Genomic DNA, 21,898 nt, shown 5'->3' on the forward strand with positions numbered 1-21,898 from the left:
AGATAACATACCTGCAACTCACATTGCAGTCAAGGGCTTACTGCTCCAGTAAATAGAGAGTTCAACAAGTAAAAAGCAAAAAGACCCAGTCTTGCAGAAATGCAGACAAGGGCTATGAACGATAATCCAATGGCAAAATGACTATTTAAATTTAGTAATTTAAGGGTGGTAGGAGAGGTGTCATAGGAGTTTAGAAGAAGATGCATTTTTGTTGAGTGTTCACAGACAAGGTAGAATTTGAAGTGGGCCTGATGAAAGCAGAGCATCAGAGAAAGTAGGTTGGAGGGAAGTAAAAGGCTGTAACTGGAGGCCAATGGTGTGCTCAATGCATGGGACAAATGGCGTCATATGGCATGGGACAAAGAGGTTGTGTGGAGAACACAAAGAAAAAGCAAGATCAATGCCATTTCTTTAACTCCCTCTTTAAGTAGTAAGTACAGCAGTGTTAATTTTCCATCTTCATTCAATTGAACTCTGGAGAATTTTTTTTTTTTTTTGTGCTAGAAAGTGCAATGATCAGGCATATGCAAAATCCTCATGGACAGTTTTGAAAATCTGATTTTGAAATCTGCAACAACTACACAATGTCAGTAATGGTTTGTTAACTAGAAATCATTTTATTTTATTTTCTGGCACAAATGTCTATCCTGAAACCCGAAGAAGAGTTGCATCTCATGTCTTTTCAAGTTCACATATATCATTCACTTTGAAATAAGTTGCTCTAAGCTCTATGTATCTACAAAGTGATGGATTCTTACCGTTCTTGTCCTGCAGTGTCCCAAAGCTGAAGATGCACCTTAAATGCTTTCCCTGAAGATCCATTTGGTCCTTGAGTATTATAAACCTGAAAGATACAGTTTCCATCAGTTACTATTGCTTTGGATTTTGTCCACATTCAAGTTCTCTAAGTTCATTATGTTTTTTCTTGATTACTATACTCAAAGTTCATAGTGCAGAATAAATATTTGCTCTATTTCTTCCCAGAAGTATCACATATACTCTCACTTTTAAATGTCAAGTACAAGTATGATTTTCAACACAACTTAAGCATGCTGCAGACTTAAATTAGACACCTTCTGTCATTTCCTCACAGAGGCAGCCAATATCAGAGTTAGGACCCAAGTTCTGGGTTCAAATATCAACTTTTCGTTTAATCTCTTCGAATTCTACTTTTTAACCTACAAATTGAGATCCATAGTGTCTTCCTATTTTACAGCGTTATTATAAACTTCAAACTCAAATGCAATAAAAGATAGGATAATTAAAAAAAAACAGCAAAGTACTCTGCAAATAACTGAATAACTTTTACTGTGAAATAGACTTTTAAAACGACTTAGCTATGAAATATGCACAGAATTTGTGAATAAGTTGACACAGTACATTTCCAGATTTCCTTTACTAACCATTCCTTCAAAGCCTTTTTAAAGATAAGTTTGCTTTTTAAAAAATTCTACCATTTTTACAGCTTAAGCAAAGCGACCCATTTTAATCTTTAATTAGCTCCCCAAGTATGGATTAATGAAAATGTTTGCAAGGGAAGATTTTGCTGGGACTTACACCCAGATCACTGTGGACCATGGGTGGTGAGGGAAGAACTCAGGACAGCTTAGGAGAGACTGGGAGCAAGTCTGCTAAGACTACACTGCAATGTATTGACTTTTATATAAGGTACAGGCTGCTACAGAGGTCATGACTCAACTTCTCAGTAATGGTCTTCCAACAACCATTTTCTTTGTTTCCAGTCCTCAAGGAATGAATAGACTCATGATATCTACTGGAAGCCACTGCCATGTTGGCAGTCAAGTGTACCTTGGGTGGCAGTAAATCTGGCTGAGACAATGTGCCTGTGCCTATGCTACACGTCTCACATGTCACAATATCCTTGTTCCTGTCACTAGCGTCTAGCATAGGAGCAGGAAGTGCTTGTGATTCTCACTTAAATGCCCTTATCTTGGAAAATCGCATGGTTGGTCTCACATTCTGTTCATAATAAGCCAGTGATTGATGGCTGAGTCTACACATAAATAAAAAATGCAGCAAGAGCTGATAAAACTCATGTTCCAGCTATTTGCCAATCATATGTTTAACCTCTTTGTTAAGAGTAAGCAAATGAGTGTTTGTTCTTATCGAATAATTTAACTCAAAGAGTTACTGTTTTTAGATTCTGAAAAATCAAAACTTTGAAATATTCCAAAAGATTCATAGAAAACACACCATACAAGTCCCAAAATTATTTATTTTAGTTGTCTAGCATGCATTTGGAGGCAACAGCACTCCAATATTTGTCACGCAATATTTTTCTGACAGAATGTTATTTATCCTTGAAAAAAGTAGAAAATATTTCAAAGAATGTTATTTTTAGTTGAAAAATGTTATTTATAGTTGAAAAGTTGATTCCAAAAATGTTATTTATCATTGAAAAAGTAGTAAATAATATTCCAAGGAAAATTAAAGTGACAGATGATGGATTTCATGTGATAATAGATATTTGCAAAGCAAGAAACATAGCAATTTCATTCTTATTCTATATGGGAGGATAGTAATAAGGTTAACTCACCACACGTTTTTCTCGAAAGTCTATCCCTACCGTAGTGATGAATTTCGGATTGAATTTATTATCTGTGTATCTGTAAAGAAATGTTGTTTTCCCCACCCCTGAGTCTCCAAGGGCCAGGAGTTTGATCAGATAATCATAGTCCCCATCGGTCATAGTGATGGTCTTGCTGGGCCTATGTAGATAGGAAAATATAAGCATGTCATGATTTTCCTTTGCTTTGTAACAAAACACAACATAAATTTAATTTTTAAAGTTACAATATCAAATACCTCGATTCTGTCAAATTCTGAATTAACTTGATCAAAGCAGCTTCAGGAGCGAGCGCACCTTTATTTATTTATTTATTATTTATTATTTCACTCAGTACAAATCGCTTTACATCATGTCCCTCAGTATGAAATATGCAAGACAGCCATTGCCACAGCAATAGTAGAGTGTAAAGAGCCCCAGACTTTTGTTTTGTTCAGTAGAACTTAAAAAGCCCTTTGGGATTAGGAGGCTGACACTGGAAAGAGAGTCACAGGGACAGAAAACCCCCTGCAAGGTGCTGCAAGTATGCTACAGAGGGCAATTACACGTGGATAATGGAAGGGAAAAGCTTAAGGACATAGTATCTAATCATGCAGAATGAGCTCCCTATTATGTGTATGCAAAACATAGCTTTTTAATTTAATATTTAAATACTTGTATGGCAATCATTGAAAACCTTTCATTTGAAATCATTTCAAAAACAATATTTACATTTATTCTGTTTTAGAAAACCAAGACCTCTGCATTCCAGTAACGGATCTGCTGTGCTTGGCTGCACAGTTGGCTATTTTCCGGGTCTTGAAAAATAGGAAGACCTATTCAGAGGTAGAGTTGTGGTAATTCTGCTAATATTTCTCCTAAATGAACAATGTCACTTGCCATTTCTTCCAGTGCCCTGACAGCTCCTGCCTTGACCTTTCTTTACTATGTTGTTACAACGACTATTGATGAGGATGAGCCAAGAGCACCTGCTTGGGTAACACCAAGAATACTTGCACATTCAATTAAATGACACCATCACTTACTGAATACTTGGTGAAGTTCCAGCTCTTGGGTTTAGCAAAAAGATTTGCTATTTGATATTACTTTCTGATCACTGGGTTATAGAAATGGCCTTTTTGTATCCTATGTAAAGGAAGTTCTATGAAGATTTTTCTAGAATGGAAAACATTTCTCTCAATATTATGTGAGAAAGAAGAATATTTTCCCAGCTGTGAAGATCCAGAAAACACTGGACTTCAAGATCTCTGCAATGATGAAAATTAAATTTCAGCAACAGTCTATTCCCTGGACACATCTAAAAGTAACTAGATAATTCTAACTTACTGCAGTAGGAAGATGATGTACATGCACATACTTTTGGAACAAAACTTTTATTTTTACTTTGTCTTTTAAGTTAGTAGTCAAAATTGAAAATTTTATGTCTTTGATTAATAATGAAGAATAAGATAAGAACACATTTATCAAATAATTCAGGATAATTATATTATTTGTGAGATTCACATTTCTTTTTAAAGATTTATTTTTTATTTGAAAGGCAGAGTTAGAGAGAGAGTCTTCCATCTTCTGACTCACTCTCCAAATGGCTGCAATGACCAGGGCTGTGCCAGACCAAAGCCAGGAATCCAGAGTACTTCTGGATCACCCACATGGGTGCGGGGACCCAAGTATTTGGGCCATCTTCCACTGCTATCCCAGATGCATTAACAGGGAGTTGGATTGGAAGAGGAGCAGCCAGATCTTAAACTAGTACCTGTATAGAATGCCAGCATTATAGGCAGCAGCTTTAACCATTATCCTACAACACGGGCGCCAATTCACAATTTTTGTAATAGATTTTCCTAAATTTTAACCACACTGTTGCTAAATCCTACTAAGTCTGTAAGGAATGCATTTCTTTCATTAATGAATGATTCCTGGCGTAGGATGTTTTGATAGCTGCCAACATATACTTTTTGCCTTAATACTTTCCTCCCCTGTGATAGACACTCTCTATTGAGTAAGAGTAAAGTGGGCTTTTGCTATGAGTATTCTCTTTTTCCTTTATGATTATCTAGACGAAGCATAGTCATTGCTTAGGAAAAGAAACACTGCAGCCAACAACAACCAGCATCCGTTACTGAAAGGATGCAGATACCTGAAGTATTGACATGAAATACTTCTTGGAAAATGTCTGCATTGGGTGACCCCTTGGAAGTGACTGGTTCTGGGTTTGGCTGGTTATAACAGCTCACCAGGATTCTATAGCTCAACGTCTAACACCCCTCAGTTTGGGCTGCATAGGCCCATGTTAGGGCCTTCATCACCAGCACTCCACCTTCTTTCTTGTCCCGCAAACTGCTCATGTAAAACTCTTCATAGGGTGACAAAATCTGTCACTTTACTAGTAAAAGAAATGGTTAATTCTCTCAGGAAAAGAAAGAGCTTAAATTTATTCTAACTAGGATGTAACTAGAGCCAAATTCTTTGCTAGGCACAGGCCTTAATGATAAGGGATGAAATTGAAGCCACTAATTGGCTAAGTAGGAGACAAAGTTGGAGAATACTGTTGCTCCCTTAAAAAAATGAAAAGAATGGAGTTAATGGGATAAAACAAGATATTTTAAAATTTTGATGGAAGTCAACATTTTTTATGATAGTCTCAAGAAAGGCTGTCTTGAACAATTTTTGTTAAATTACTTCAATATATAGTGTTAATTCCAAAGTTGAAAATCAAAACAGGTACTCTAGCTTCTGACAAGGCATGGGCAAAACAGAGATTTGTAAGAAAACACAGCATCAGTTTACAAGAGAGAACAAACCAAATTGGTAAATGAATCAAACTGTTTTGTATTTAATTCAAACAAACAATGATCTTCACAGACTGCAATGATCCAAAGAGACTTAGTAGAGGAAGATCAACTTGCATTCAACCTTATAGCATAGGGAAAAGGAGCAAAGATACAGGACCAATGCATGTTGCAGAATGAGACTATTACTACCTGCCAGGTACATGACCTACCATGTGTTCCTGATTGGCAGCCAATTTGTTCTCTTTTGTTTATACATAAACTTGCCTGGGGCAATGCTGGGGCTACCTCCCAGTCAAGATCTAATCCAGAAAGAACAATCCAGGATCACACAGATCAATTCCACCATGGTCCCTACTATCTGTTGGTGTTAAGTGCAGGATGGTAGACACTTAGTGTCATTTAATACAAATACAAATTCCACCTAATTGAGTACAAATCTTGGCATTGAAGAAGTGTCTCCAGTAGGTTAACTGACATGTTAAGCTAGGTATGAGATAGTATACCTTTAAGTTTCTTCTGAAACACTTATCTCCCCATCTCTGTCTCAATATATATGTTGAGCACTCCAAATTTGAAAACCCAAGATGCTCAAATTTTGAAATATTTTGAGCACCAACATGGTGCCACAAGAGAAAAATTCCACACCTGATGTCTTGTGAGGGGTCAAAGTGTGCATTAAAACTATATAAAATCACCTTCAGGCTTATTTCTAAGTTGTGATGAAATACAAATATTATGTTGTGTTTAGGCTTAGGTGCCATTCTCAAGGTATCTAATTATATGCAAAAATACTTAAGAAAGTTCATGGAAAGTGGAATTAAAAGATAAGTTTAGGGGTGGGTGTTTGGCTGAGCAGTTAAGATATTGCTTGGTATGACACATCCCATATCAGAGTGCCTGGGTTATGAGTCCCTCTTGCTTCGAATCAAGTTTGTTACTAAAGCACACCCTAGGAGACACAAGGTGGTTCAAATACTTGGGTCTCTGCCACCAACATGGGGTATTTGAATTGAACTCCAGGCTCTTGGCTTCAGTCTGGTCTAGCCAAGTCTATCATGGTCATTTGAGGAGTCAATGAGCAGATGGAATATTCTCTCTCTCTCTCTTTCTCTCATTTGCTCTTTCTCTTTGCCTTTAAAATAATTTTTTAAAAATATGTTTATTTCAATGAAGATATTTTTGAAATATATGCATAGTTTTTTTTTCATAATACAATTTTACCAGGAACCTTGGAAGGCTTATGATACATGTAGATTTCAAAATTATTTTGAACTATAAAATCCATATATTTCAATTCTATTTCTATGAATTTTAGAAGTTGACTTTTATATGCAAATATCTTAATATCTGAAAATAACCCAAACCTGAAATACTTATGGTCTCAAACTCTTTGGATAATGATACTCATCCTGCATGTGTAATTCTTTTGTATTTGTTTCAGCTTGTCTCATTACCATCTGATTTCCTGAGTCCTAAAATCATATCTCCTCAATATTCTACCTATTGGCAAGGCAAATGCAGCACTACTAAGAAAAATAAAAGCTTCCTGTTTTAAGAACTGTGCTAAAAAATGACCTGGGAAAGATCAAGGCAGACAAACCTAACAGTATTGTTTATTCCTTCACAGTGATTGATAGTCTCACCAGTTCCTAGTTCCTTGGACCTAAATAGGAAGAAAGTGCTAGAAGATTGCATTGTGGTGTTTCAGGAAATGTGCTTGACCTTCAGTCATTGTCATGATGTCACAAGCTATATCACAATGGTGAGGAGGACTTGTGGATACAGAAACCAAAATGTCAACCCCAGAGTGCTTTGTAGGAAGGCAGGGGACTGGAAAGAATAGAGAAATAAATGAAATCCTTCCAACATTATAGCTCTGTTGAATTCAGAGTCTTAAAAGAAAAGAAAAACCCGAGTTCTCACATGGTCTAGCTCCTTAGTTTTGAGATGAGAAGTCACGTGAGGAAAAATTATATCACTTATGGTAGAGACAACAATAGTTTTTAACAAAGGAAAATCCAAGACTCCTGTTGATTACAATTTAAAATTGAAGATACGGTAAATGTGATCAAGTTATACATACTTTCACTCTCTGGGAGAGGGAGTGTTCTCCTAGGTATTGATAAAAACACAATGTTCATTCCTAGAATTTCTCAATTGAGGCTTTCCAGAGATTCTCCCTTCCCTACCTCCTTAACTCTGACTTTTCTTGTTCAACATAAGTTTATATTAGCACAGGACTTAATCTTGATCTACTGTCAGATACACAGAGCCCAAGAAACTGCCTGGCATACAAAAATAAGCTCAATACATATTTGCTAAGTGTATCAATATATTCAAGTCCATCAGAGCCATAGGAAATATAATGATGACCAAAATCTGGTGAACACAGATGTAAAAACACTTAACAAAATACTAGCTAATTGAATACAACAGCACATCAGAAAGATTATTCACCCAGACCAAGTGGGATTTATCTCTGGTATGCAGGGATGGTTCAACTTTTGTAAATCAATAAATGTGATACATCACATTAACAAATTGAAGAACGGAAACCATATGATTATCTCAATAGATGCTGAGAGAACATTTGAGAAAATACAACATCCTTTCATGATAAAAACTTTAAACAAATTTTGTATAGAAGGAACATTCCAAAACACACTCAAGGCAATATATGACAAACCCACAGCTAGCATCATACTGAGTGGAGAAAAACTGGAAGCAGTTCTACCAACACCTGGAAACAGGCAAGGATGTACACTTTCACCATTGCTATTCAATATAATTCTGGGAGTTTAGCCAGGGCCATTAGTCAAAATAAAGAAATCAAAGGAATACAAATAGGAAAGGAGAAAGTCAAATTATCCCTGTTTTCAGGTGACATTATGCTGTATATAGGAGAATCAAAAGACTCCCCTAAGAGACTACTGGAACTCATAAGAGAGTTTATTAAAGTTGTAGGATATAAAATAAACACACATACACAAATCAAGTCTTTGTATAAATAAACAATGAGAAAGAACTTATAAGGTCAGTATCATTCATAATTAAATACCTTGGAATAAATTTAACCAAGGAGGTCAAAGATCTCTACAATGAAAATTTTAAAACATTAAGAAATAGAATCAGACATTAAAAAATGGAAAAATCATCCATGTTCATGGATTGGAAGAATTAATATAATCAAAATGTCTGTATTGTGGAAAGCAATTTACAGATTCAATGTGATTCCAATTAAAATATCAATGACATTCTTCTCGGATCTAGAAAAAATGATGCTGAAATTAATATGAAAGCACAAGAGACTCAGAATAGCTCAAGCAACCTTAAGCAACAAGAACAAAACTGGAGGCTTCACAATACTGATTTCAAGGCATACTACAGGGCAGTTATAATCAAACAGCCAGGTACTGGCACAAAAATAGACATGTAGATAAATGAGACAGAATAGAAACTCCAGAAAGCAATGCAAACATCTACAACGAAATAATCTTTGAAAAACAAGCTAAAATCAATCTCTGGAGTAAAGGAGAGTCCCTTTAATGAATGGTGCTTGGAACACTGGATCTCCACATGCAGAAGTATGAAACAGGTAAAAAAATGAACTCAAAATGGTTCAAGGATCTAAATCTACAACCTGATACCATCAAATTATAAGAGTAAAACTTTGGGAAACTATTTAATACATTGGTATAGGCAATGACTTCTAAGAAAAGACCCCAGAAACACAGGCAATAAAAGAAAAAATAGACAAATGAGATTACCTCAAGCTAAGAAGCTTATGCACTGCAAGAAAGAAAAGCACTTAACAAAGTTCAAAAGCAGCTGAAAGAATGGGAGAAAATATTTGCAAATTATGCAACCGATAAAGGATTAATATCCAGAACCTATGAAGAGCTCAAGAAACTCAACAACAAAGTGGCCTGATCCAGTTAAGAAATGGGCAAAGAACATGAACAGATATGTTTCAAATGATGAAATTCAAATGGCCAACAGACACATGAAAAACATAGGTACAAAAATCCTCACCAAAATACTAGCTAATAGAAACTAACACATCAGGAAGATCATTCTTCTGGATCAAGTAGGATATATCCCTGGTATGCAAGGGTGGTTCAGCATATGAAAATCAATAAATGTGATATATCACATTAATAATTTGAATAATACACACCATATGATGGTCTCAATAGATACAGAGAAAATCTTTGATAAAATACAACATCCTTTCATGGTTAAAAAAAATTTAAACAAATTGGGCATAGAAAGAACATTCCTCAACATGATCAAGGCAATTTATGACAAACCCACATCCAGCCTCATTGTATGGGCAAAAGTTTGAAGCATTTCCACTAAGATCTGGAACTAAACAAGGATTCTCACTTTTACCTTTGCTATTTAATATAGTCCTGGGAAGTTTTATCCTGAGCCATTTGGCAAGAAGAAGAAATCAAAGGAATACAAATTGGGAAGGAGGAAGTCAAACTATCACTATTTGCAGATGACACGGTTCTATATATAAGCAAAATTTGGAACTCATAAGAGAGTTTGGTAAAGTGGCAGGATATAAAATTAAGACACAAAAATCAATCAATAACCTTTGTATACAAAGATAATGCCATGGCTGAGAAAGAATTTGAAAGATCTGTAGCATTCATAGTAGCTAAAAAATTTGAAGAACCTTGGAATAAATTTTACCAGGGAGCTGAAAGATTTCTGTGATGAAAATTACAAACATTAGAGAAACATAGAAGACATACAAAAAAATGGGAAGGTCTTTCTTGTTCATGGATTGGAAGATTTAATACAATCAAAATGTCCATACAACCAAAAATAATTTACAGAATCAATGCAATCTCAATCAAAAAACCAATGGTATTCTTAGATCTAGAAAATATGATATTAAAATTCTCATGGAAGGGGCCGGCACCATGGCACAGTAGGTTAATCCTCTGCCTGCAGTGCCAGCATCCCATATGGGCGCAGGTTCTAGTCCTGGCTATTCCTCTTCCAATCCAGCTCTCTGCTGTGGCCTGGGAAAGCAGTAGAGGACGGCCCAAGCTCTTGAGCCCCAGCACCCGCATGGGAGACCAGGAAGAAGCAGTTGGCTCCCAGCTTCCGTAGCACCAGCTATTGCAGCCTTTGGGAAGTGAACCAATGGATGGAAGACCTCTCTGTCTCTCCTCACTGTCTGTAACTGTACCTCTCAAATAAATAAATAAAAAATCTTTAAAAAAATATCATAAAAACACAAATAGCTAAAGCAATCTCAAACAACAAAAAAACAAAGTCGGAGGCATCACAATACCACATTTCTTTTTTTTTTTTTTTAATTTGACAGGTTGAGTTATAGACAGAGACAGAGAGAAAGCTCTTCCTTCTGTTGGTTCACTCTCCTAATAGCCACTATGGCTGGCGCTATGCCGATCTGAAGCCAGGAGCCAGGTGCTTCCTCCCGGTCTCCCATGCAGATGCAGGGACCCAAGCACTTGGGCCATCCTCTGCTGCCCTCCCGGGCCACAGCAGAGAGTTGGACTGGAAGAGGAGCAACCGGGACTAGTACCTGGCGCCCCAACTGGGACTAGCACCCAGGCTGCTGGCGCTGCAGGCAGAGGATTAGCCAAGTGAGCCACGGCGCTGGCCACAATACCACATTTCAATACATACTACAGGACAGTTATAGTCAAGACAGCCTCATACTGGCACAGAAATTGACACAAGGGGCCGGCGCCATGGCTCACTTGGCTAATTCTCAGCCTGCGGCGCTGGCACCCTGGGTTCTAGTCCCGGTTGGGGTGCTGGATTCTTTCCCGGTTGCTCCTCTGCCATTCCAGCTCTCTGCTGTGGCCCGGGAAGGCAGTGGAGGATGGCCCAAGTTCTTGGGCCCGGTACCCGAATGGGAGACCAGGAAGAAGCGCCTGGCTACTGGCTTCAGATTGGCGCAGTGCTGGCCATAGCAGCCATTTGGGGAGTGAACCAACAGAAGGAAGACCTTTCTCTCTGTCTCTCCCTCTCTCACTGTCTAACTCTGCCTGTCAAAAAAAAAAAAAAAAAAAAAAAAAAAAAAAAAAAAAAAAGAGAGAGAGAGAGAAAGAAAAAGAAATTGACATGTAGACCAACTGGACAGAATAGAGATTGCAGAAATCATTCCACACATCTACAGCCAGCTAACCATTGACAAACAAGCTAAAACCAATCCCTGGAGAAAGAAAAGTCTTCAACAAACAGTGCTGAGAATATTGGATCTCCACATGTAGAAATATGAAACAAGATGCCTGTCTTACACCTTATTCAAAAATGAACTAAAAATGGATCAAGGATCTAAGTCTATAACCCGACATCATCAAAATGCTAGATGAGAACTTTGGGGAAACTGTAAGATAGTGACATAGGCAAAGACTTCTTGGAAAACACCCCAGAAGCACAGGCAATCAAAGCAAAAATAGACCAATGGGAATACCTCATGCTAAGAAGCTTCTACACTGCAAAAGAAAATTCAGTGAAGAGGCTGTTTAGAATTAATTTGCAAGAACACACATGGAAGGTTAAAACCAAATGGCAAGTATAAATCAATGTCAGCTCAACCAAATGACTTTCACTTAAGCTTATAGTTGGTCAATATGTCTGTAGGAGCAATCAAATCTATTTGAAAAAGTACAAAGGTATCCATTTTTGCTCCATTCTATGATCAAGGAATCTAACGCAATAAAAGATGAACTAGGAATTTATTGAGCACTGAAGTTCAGTCTACTTACTCTGGGATGAAAGGGTAAAATTTCTAAAACAGTTTAGTTTTAAATTGATTGATTCTGACCTCAGAATCAGCCCTAAAGGCACTCGGATCTGGCTGAAAAGCCCATGAGAGTATTTCAGGCATGGAAAGCCAAGGCACTCTGGCAAAAAGATCTCTGTGAGTGAGATCCCAGTGGAAAGAACAGGTCTTCAAAGAGGGAGGTGCCTTTCTCTGAAGGGAGGAGAGAACCTCCACTTTGACTATGACCTTGTCTAAACAAGATAAGAGTCGGAGAACTCAAGGGGCTTCCATAGCCTTGGAAACTCATGACTGGTGCATAGGGAGATTATTGATGCCATAAACAGGAGTGTCAATTTGTAAAGTCAACAACAGGAGTCACTGTGCACTTACTCCTCATGTAGGATCTCTGTCCTTAATGTGCTGTACACTGAGGCTTAATGCTATAACGAGTACTCAAACAGTATATTTCACTTTGTGTTTCTATGGGGGTGCAAACGATTGAAATCTTTACTTAATGTACACTAAACTGATCTTCTGTAAAAAAAAAAAAAAAAAAAAGAAATTATCAATTCCCAACTTGACTCTCACTGGGATTAAACATGACAATAGGTCTGATCTGATTTCATCATGATTTAAAAAAAAATCATCTATTATTTTTCACTTTATGTTTCTGTGTGGGAACAAACTGTTGAAATCCTTACTTAAGGTATACTAAGCTGATCTTCTGTATATTAAGATAATCGAAAATGAATCTTGATGTGAATGGAAGGGGAGAGGGAGTGGGAAAGGGGAGGGTTGTGGGTGGGAGGGACGGTATGGGGGGGAAAGCCATTGTAACCCATGAGTCGTACTTTGGAAATTTATATTCATTAAATAAAAGATAAAAAAAAATTGATTGATTCTGTTGAAATGCTGTCATTATTCTCACATATTAAACTCATTTCAAAACCAAAGATATTTTTCTCAATTTTTTCTCTCAAGCAATATGTTTTTCTTTTAGTTTTTAATATTATTTTCTCCATTTGAAAAGCAGAGTAATAAAGAGATAGAGACAGAAATAGACTAGGAGAGATTTTTGATCTGGTGTATTACTCCCAAAATGTCCACAGTAGCTGATGTTGGGCCAGACTGAAGCCAAGATCCAAAATTCAATCCATGTATTCCATAAAGGTGGCAGGGATTCAAGTACTTGAGCCATCTCTTGCTGCCTTCAAGGGTGTGTATTCGCAGAAAGCTGGATAGGCAGTGAAGCCATGACTTGAATGCAGGCACTCTGATATGGGTGCAAACATTCCAAATGGTGTTTGAACTGCTGTGCCAACTTTACATTTAAATATTTATTTGCTTTCATATCTTGGGGCTCAACTGTCATCTTCTGTTTGCTAGTGTTGTTTACATATAGATTAACTCTTGTGAATTGGTTTTATTAATACTTTGCTAAGTTTTATTTCTATGATAGTCGCTTTACAATTCATTATTTTGAATTTTCCAGATGTTCAATCATATTTTTCATAATAGAGTTTTAATTGTTCCTTTCAAATTTGTATGCTTTTGGTTTTTTTGTCCATTTGATAATACAATTAAAGATCAGCACAGATAGTGGACTTCTTTGTCCCTTATTTTAGTTGGAAGTTTTCTAATGTTTTCCCATTTAGCAGGGTTCTGGCTGCTTTTAACAAGAGATAATTGATTTTTGTAACTTGTCCCTTCTTCCTCTGTTGAGATGATCTCCCAATTGATTTTTTTCCTTAGTTTGATTTTAACAGATTTCCTTATGTAGAAACTACCAGTACATTTCTGAAATAAATTTCACTTTTTCATTATGTATCATCTTTAATGTGCTGTTGGGATCTGTTTCTTATATTTAATCTAATTTTCTCATCAGTATTCACAAGTAGAATTTGTCCTTTTTCTGGGAAAATAACCTTTGATTCTGAACTTTGATATCCCCTACATGGAATACAAAAGTTTTCCTTCTTTTTCTGTGCCCTGAAATATCTTAAGTATAATTGTGAAGCTTTGATTTTTAAATGTTTGAAAGAATTTGTATATGAAAATAACTTCTTGTGGTGATGTTCAATGGGGACTTTGAAAAAATAACTTCTCCAGTTCTTCTTCGGTAATTGGTCCATTTAACCATGTTTTTACTGGGATCAGTTTTGCAAAGTTACAATTTGGGAGAATATTAACCTTTTTCAAAAAGATTTTATTTATTTGAAAGAGTTACAGAAAAGGAGAGACAGATGCAGAGAGGCAGAGAGAGAGAGACGGTCTTTCATCCGTAGGTTCACTCCCCAACTGGCCACTATGCCCAGGGGCTGGGCCAGGTGGAAGCCAGGAGCCAGAAGCCTGGTCTGAGACTCCCACATGGGCACAGGGGCCCAAGGACTTGGGCCATTTTTCACTTCTTTTCCAGTCACATTAGCAAAAAGCTGGACGAGAGATGGGGCAGGGGAGATTCAAACAAGCCCATGGGTGATGCTGGCACTGCAGGAGGCAACTTAACCTGCTACACCACAGCACCAGCCCCAAATATTAACCATTTCATCTAGGAATTCAAAAGTACTTGTGCAAAGTATTCATGATTTTTTAAAATTTCCTGTTTTGATACATATTTCCTTCTCATTTGATATTTCTGTATATTTGTATTTACTTATGGAAGGTCATTGAAGAATAATGAAAGTACTTATAATAATCCTAAGCTTATTTTCATAATATATCATTTGCCATTCATTCTCTCCTATACTCTACCTTCATCCATTTTCCCTTAGACAGTCCTTTCTAGTCCTATGCTTTATCCTCTAAATTCAATCACACCAGTTTTCTGGTTATAAGCTCTCACACTGCAATTTCACTTCAGTTTCTACACATTCACCAAGAGAAATGGTGCTATGGCATCAGTTTCTAGTGGACTTTGGAATTCTGGACTTGATGTTGCTACAACCCAAATATGTCCAAGGAGCATTCTTACTGTCATAATCAGGTCTGGAAAAAAGATAGCTCCTTGACCTAAAACATTTTCACTTGAATTGAGTAAGATTTTAAATCACTCTGTTTACTAATATTGATGTATTCTGATCAATTCTTTTCATGTATTTTTCCACTACTGTGTTATTACAACTCAGCAAGGGTTAGCAAAGCACAAAGCTATTTTGTCCCTAGTTGCAATGCAATATTGACAGGTGTTCTAAATAGAACCTTTCTGAGAAGGACATGAGAGCAAAGGTCTAGCATTATCCTGAAGCTCACATGTACCCATGGGTATTGAAAACAAAATCCTAATTTTGCTTACGATCATGACTTAGGGGTGAGTGCTGTCATGCATTGAGCTAAGCCACCACTTGAGACGCCTGCACCACATATCTCAGTGCCTGCAATAGAGTCCTGGCTACTTATGATCCAGCCCCCTGCTAATGTGCATCCTGAGAGGTAGCAGAGATGGCTCAAGTAACTCAGGTCCCTGCCACCTATGTGGGAGTTTCAGGCTCTTGGATTCCAGCTGACCTATCCCTGGCTGTTGTAGGCATTTGGGAGTGAACCAGGGGATGGAGATCTCTTTCTACCTCGTTCCCTGGCTCTCTGTCTCTCCTTCTCTCCCTCTGCTTGTCACTCTGCCTTTGAAGTAGGTGGAAATAAATTAAAAATTTTTTAAACCATTGTTTAGCAGACAAGACCCAAATCTCAGGGTTAGTTAAAATAATTCACACTTTTCACTCTGATGTATAAAATGGTCAGTAGGAACAAAACAGTACTATACAAAGTTGCTGTTTCAGATTCAGAGAAATTTTCTGAGGACTTCTGTTTATGCATTAAAGTAATTGAGGAATATCTTTAAATTTGACATCCTGAAATGTCTCTTAATAACCAGAGAGAATGTAATGCTGTACAGCCACTTGGATACATAAATGTGTGCAACTCCATGGGAAATAACCAGCATCCTTGGTAATTCACCTGCAGCATTTAGGTTTGAGGTGGTGAGAAACATAAGCAAGTTCCATTTCTCCTCTGGGATCTCAGCTTGCCCTCATGGACAATTTTTTTTAAATGGAAAAGGGTTTTGAATAGCAATTTACCCAAAGACCATATGCCATAGGCCAATAAGCACACAAAAGTATGCAAAAATAGCAATCATCACTAGAAAAGGGCAAGTCATAAACATTAGGGTGCAGACCTCTTTTTTGTTTGCCAGTTTAAATTCCTTTGGGTAAATTCCAAGGAGTGGGATGGCTGGGTCGAACGGTAGGGTTATCTTCAGGTTTCTGAGGAATCTCCAGACTGACTTCCATAGTGGCTTGACCAGTTTGCATTCCCACCAACAGTGGGTTAGTGTTCCTTTTTCCCCACATCCTCGCCAGCATCTGTTGTTGGTAGATTTCTGCATGTGAGCCATTCTAACCGGGGTGAGGTGAAACCTCACTGTGGTTTTGATTTGCATTTCCCTGATTGCTAATGACCTTGAACATTTTTTCATGTGCCTGTTGGCCATTTGGATTTCCTCTTTTGAAAAATGTCTATTGAGGTCCTTGGCCCATCTCTTAAGTGGGTTGTTGGTTTTGTTTTTGTGGAGTTTCTTGATCTCTTTGTAGATTCTGGTTATTAACCCTTTGTCTGTTGCATAGTTTGCAAATATTTTTTCCCATTCTGTCGGTTGTCTTTTCACTCTCCTGACTGTTTCTTTTGCAGTACAGAAACTTCTCAATTTGATGCAATCCCAATAGTTGATTTTGGCTTTGACTGCCTGTGCCTCCCGGGTCTTTTCCAGAAATTCTTTGCCTGTGCCAATATCTTGAAGGGTTTCTCCAATGTTCTCTAATAACTTGATGGTGTCAGGTCGTAGATTTAGGTCTTTAATCCATGTTGAGTGGATTTTTGTGTAAGGTGTAAGGTAGGGGTCTTGCTTCATGATTCTGCACGTGGAAATCCAATTTTCCCAGCACCATTTATTGAATAGACTGTCCTTGCTCCAGGAATTAGTTTTAGATCCTTGATCAAATATAAGTTGGCTGTAGGTGTTTGGGTTGATTTCTGGTGTTTCAATTCTGTTCCATTGGTCTATCCATCTGTTTCTGTACCAGTACCATGCTGTTTTAATTACAACTGCCCTGTAGTATGTCCTGAAATCTGGTATTGTGATGCCTCCGGCTTTGTTTTTGTTGTACAAGATTGCTTTAGCTATTCGAGGTCTCTTGTGCCTCCATATAAATTTCAGCACCATTTTTTCCAGATCTGAGAAGAAGGTCTTCAGTATCTTGATTGGTATTGCATTGAATCTGTAAATTGCTTTTGGGAGAATGGACATTTTGATGATATTGATTCTTCCAATCCATGAGCATGGAAGATTTTTCCATTTCTTGGTATCCTCTTCTATTTCCTTCTTTAAGGTTTTGTAATTTTCATCGTAGAGATCTTTAACGTCTTTGGTTAAGTTTATTCCAAGGTATTTGATTGTTTTTGTAGCTATTGTGAATGGGATTGATCTTAGAAGTTCTTCCTCAGCCATGGCATTGTCTGTGTATACAAAGGCTGTTGATTTTTGTGCATTGATTTTATACCCTGCTACTTTGCCAAACTCTTCTATGAGTTCCAATAGTCTCTTAGTAGAGTTCTTTGGGTCCCCTAAATACAGAATCATGTCATCTGCAAAGAGGGATAGTTTGAGTTCTTCCTTCCCAATTTGTATCCCTTTAATTTCTTTTTCTTGCCTAATAGCTCTGGCTAGAACCTCCAGAACTATATTGAATAGCAGTGGTGAGAGTGGGCATCCCTGTCTGGTCCCAGATCTCAGTGGAAATGCTTCCAACTTTTCCCCATTCAATAGGATGTTGGCTGTGGGTTTTTCATAGATTGCTTTGATTGTATTGAGGAATGTTCCTTCCAAACCCAGTTTGCTTAGAGTTTTCATCATGAACGGGTGTTGTATTTTATCAAATGCTTTCTCGGCATCTATTGAGATAATCATATGGTTTTTCTTCTGCAGTCTGTTAATGTGGTGTATCACATTGATTGTCTTGTGCACATTAAACCATCCCTGCATACCAGGGATAAATCCCACTTGGTCTGGGTGGATGATCTTTCTGATGTGTTGTTGCATTCTATTGGCGAGAATTTTATTGAGGATTTTTGCATCTATGTTCATCAGGGATATTGGTCTGTAATTCTCTTTCAGTGCTGCATCTTTTTCCGGCTTAGGAATTAAGGTGATGCTGGCTTCATAGAAAGAATTTGGGAGGACTCCCTCTTCTTCGATTGTTCTGAATAGTTTGAGAAGAATTGGAGTTAGTTCTTCACAATAGCTAAGACCTGGAACCAACCTAAATGCCCATCAACGATAGACTGGATAAAGAAATTATGGGATATGTACTCTTTAGAATACTATACCGCAGTAAGAAACAACGAAATCCAGTCATTTGCAACAAAATGGAGGAATCTGGAACACATCATGCTGAGTGAGATAAGCCAGTCCCAAAGGGACAAATACCATATGTTCTCCCTGATCGGTGACGACTGACTGAACACCAACAGGGAAACCTGTTGGAGTGAGGTGGACACTATGGGAAATGGTGGCTTGATCAGCATAGCCCTGACCGTTAATGAACAACTAAATACATTATCCCTCTTAGTAGTTTTTTTATCTGTTCTACTTAATATGACTGGTTTAGATCTGTAATTGATGCACAGTTATTCTTAAGTGTTGACAATTAACTGAAATGTGATCCCTGTTGAACATGGTGGTGGGAATGGGAGAGGGAAGAGATGTATAATTTGGGACATGCTCAGGCTGACTTGCCCCAAGTGGTGGAGTTGGAAGCATACCAGGGGATTCCAATTCAATCCCATCGAGGTGGCATGTACCAATGCCATCTCACTGTTCCAGGTGATCAGTTTCAGTTCACAGTTGGTCATGGTGAAGGGACTGGGAGTCAAAGGGAGAACATAGACAAGTCTAGTACCTGCTAACGCTAACTGATGGAGTAAATAAAGGGGAGAGTGATCCAACATGGGAAGTGAGATACTCAGCAGACTCATAGAATGGCAGATGTCCTAAATAGCACTCTGGCCTCAGAATCAGCCCTAAAGGCATTCGGAGCTGGCTGAAAAGCTCATGAGAGTATTTCAGGCATGGAAAGCCAAGACACTCTGGCAAAAGATCTCTGCGAGTGAGATCCCAGTGGAAAGAACAGGTCATCAAAGAAGGAGGTACCTTTCTCTGAAGGGAGGAGAGAACCTCCACTTTGACTATGACCTTGTCTAAACAAGATAAGAATCGGAGAACTCAGAGGGCTTCCATAGCCTTGGAAACTCATGACTGGAGCATAGGGAGATTACTGATGCCATAGACAGGAGTGTCAATTGGTAAAGTCAACAACAGGAGTCACTGTGCACTTACTCCTCATGTAGGATCTCTATCCTTAATGTGCTGTACATTGAGATTTAATGCTATAACGAGTACTCAAACAATATATTTCACTTTGTGTTTCTATGGGGGTGCAAACTGTTGAAATCCTTACTTAATGCATACTAAACTGATCCTCTGTAAAAAAAAAAAAAAAAAAAAAAAAAAGAAATTATCAATTCCCAACTTGACTCTCACTGGGATTAAACATGACAATAGGTCTGCTCTGATTTCATCATCATTTAAAAAAATCATCTATTATTTTTCACTTTATGTTTCTGTGTGGGAGCAAACTGTTGAAATCCATACTTAATGTATACTAAGCTGATCGTCTGTATATTAAGATAATCGAAAATGAATCTTGATGTGAATGGAAGGGGAGAGGGAGTGGGAAAGGGGAGGGTTGTGGGTGGGAGGGACGGTATGGGGGGGAAGCCATTGTAATCCATAAGTCGTACTTTGGAAATTTATATGCATTAAATAAAAGTTAAAAAAAAAAAAAAAGAAAAGGGCAAGTCAAAGCCCCCATCTACTTCACATCCACTAGGATGGAAATGACAAAAAAGATGGACAAAGGCAAGAATTCACAAGGATGTGGCAAAATGGAATCCTTCAATGTTGCTGGTGGGATGTAAAATGGGTCAGGCTCTTAGAAAAACAGTTTAGCAGTTTCTCAAAAACTTAAATGTAGGCTTAGCGTATTACCCAGTATTTTCACTTCTAAGAGAGAAATGAAAACATATATCCATAGAAAAAGTTGCATATGTGTGTTCATAGCAGCAATATTCATAATAATTCAAAAGAGGAAACAAACCAATCATCCATGTACTGACTGTGGCATGCTGTATAATGAAATGTTATTTAGTCAGAAAAAGGGAAGAAGCAGGCTAAAACTGGGATGAATCCTGAAAATATAATTAAATGAAAGAAGCCAGAAAAGCAAAGGGCTACATACTTTATGATTTCATTGGTAAACAAAATGTCAAGAATAGACAAATCTGCAGAGACAAAGAATGTAAATCTGTTTCCCAGGGATTGGGGAGAAGCATGGGGAGTACCTGCTAATGGTATGAGTATTTTCTTTGAGGGTGAATAATGAAAATGATTTGGATTTGATAGTGATGATTGCACAAGTTTGAAAATACACTAAAAACACTGAATTGTATATTTTAAAATGTAGATATATAGTACTCAATAGAGCTATTATTAAAAACTGTAGTAAGCCATAAATATTATATTTAACTTAAAGTTCACACATAATTATTGCCTCAGCACCACTAGCTGGGTATTATGTTATCAATATTTGTTTATAATGCAGTCATTTACTAGTAAGTAACACACATACCCTAACAATACCTACCTGTAACCCAATGGAAGTGGCCTGTAGCACACACACTTGGGACCAGCATTGTGGTATATTAAGCTGTCTCCTGCAACGCTGGCATCCCAAATAAGCACAGGTTCAACTCCACTTCTGATTCAGCTCACTGGTCATGTGCCTGAGAAAACAGCAGATGATGGCCCAAGCACTTGGGGCCCTGCCACCCATGTGGGAGATCTGGATGGAGTTCCAGGCTCCTGGCTTTGGCCTTAACTAGGCCCAGCTATTGAGGCCATTTGGGGAGTGAGCCAATAGATGGAAGATAACGTGCGTGCGCGCGCGCTCTCTCTCTCTCTCTCTCTCTCTCTATATATATATATATATATATAGAATCTGCCTTTCAAGTAAAGAAAGAATATTTTTGAAAAAGAAGAAGGACATACACTCTAGGGATATAGATATAGATGATGTAGATACGTCCCAGTATATAAACCCTCCACTGAAAACCCTTATGGCAATGCTGTTAGCGAGCTTTCCCAGCCACAGATAAATATGTCCCTGTGCATATTTTGTTTTGTTTCCTTGAAATTAAGAGTAGTCCCCAAATGTTACAATGTTATTCACTGAAAACACGTGCACTAAAGATGCTATAGAAGTGTTTGGATTTAAAAAAACAAAAAAACCAAAAAACTAAGTTTCATGAACTTTGAGGAAGATTTAGGTTTTGACCACAAAATCTTTCCTGCTAATTTTTGTAAATAGCAGTATGACTTACTTCTTTGTAAGGCAGACAAACCTTTTTTTAATGCTTTCCTACATCCGTTTAGCCAGGACTTCAGCTGGGAGTAAGAAAAAAAATGTAAAACATATAAACTCCTTGAAATTTTCCAAAGCCTTCTTATCCAAAGAATCTTTTGCATAAGTCTTTTCCAAGATGGAAAAACTTCTGACGCAATGAAGCAGAACTGACAGATTAGAAAGCACAAAGACACTTTCAAAAGTTCATGGAGAAATTAAAAATGAATATATTTGTTGCAAAAACATTTTT

General features: G+C 37.6%; 1 protein-coding gene across 7 annotated transcripts in view; it reads right to left on the reverse strand.

Moving 5' to 3' along the window:
- RAB27B (RAB27B, member RAS oncogene family) overlaps positions 1-21,898 on the reverse strand; it is a 190,168-nt gene that overhangs the window by 13,864 nt on the left and 154,406 nt on the right. For all 7 annotated transcript variants that reach the window (XM_051851196.3, XM_070050167.2, XM_008261332.5 and 4 more), the window contains 2 exons: positions 2,558-2,729; positions 759-844 (listed from right to left, as the gene is read on the reverse strand). In XM_051851196.3, coding sequence (XP_051707156.2) covers positions 759-844; positions 2,558-2,710 — 239 coding nt within the window. In that variant the 5' untranslated portion in view covers positions 2,711-2,729. The remainder of the gene's footprint in view (positions 1-758; positions 845-2,557; positions 2,730-21,898) is intronic.

The sequence above is a fragment of the Oryctolagus cuniculus genome, chromosome 10 (assembly GCF_051225735.1).
Source record: "Oryctolagus cuniculus isolate XC-2025 breed Fujian yellow rabbit chromosome 10, ASM5122573v1, whole genome shotgun sequence".
NCBI classification, from domain to species: Eukaryota; Metazoa; Chordata; class Mammalia; order Lagomorpha; family Leporidae; genus Oryctolagus; species Oryctolagus cuniculus.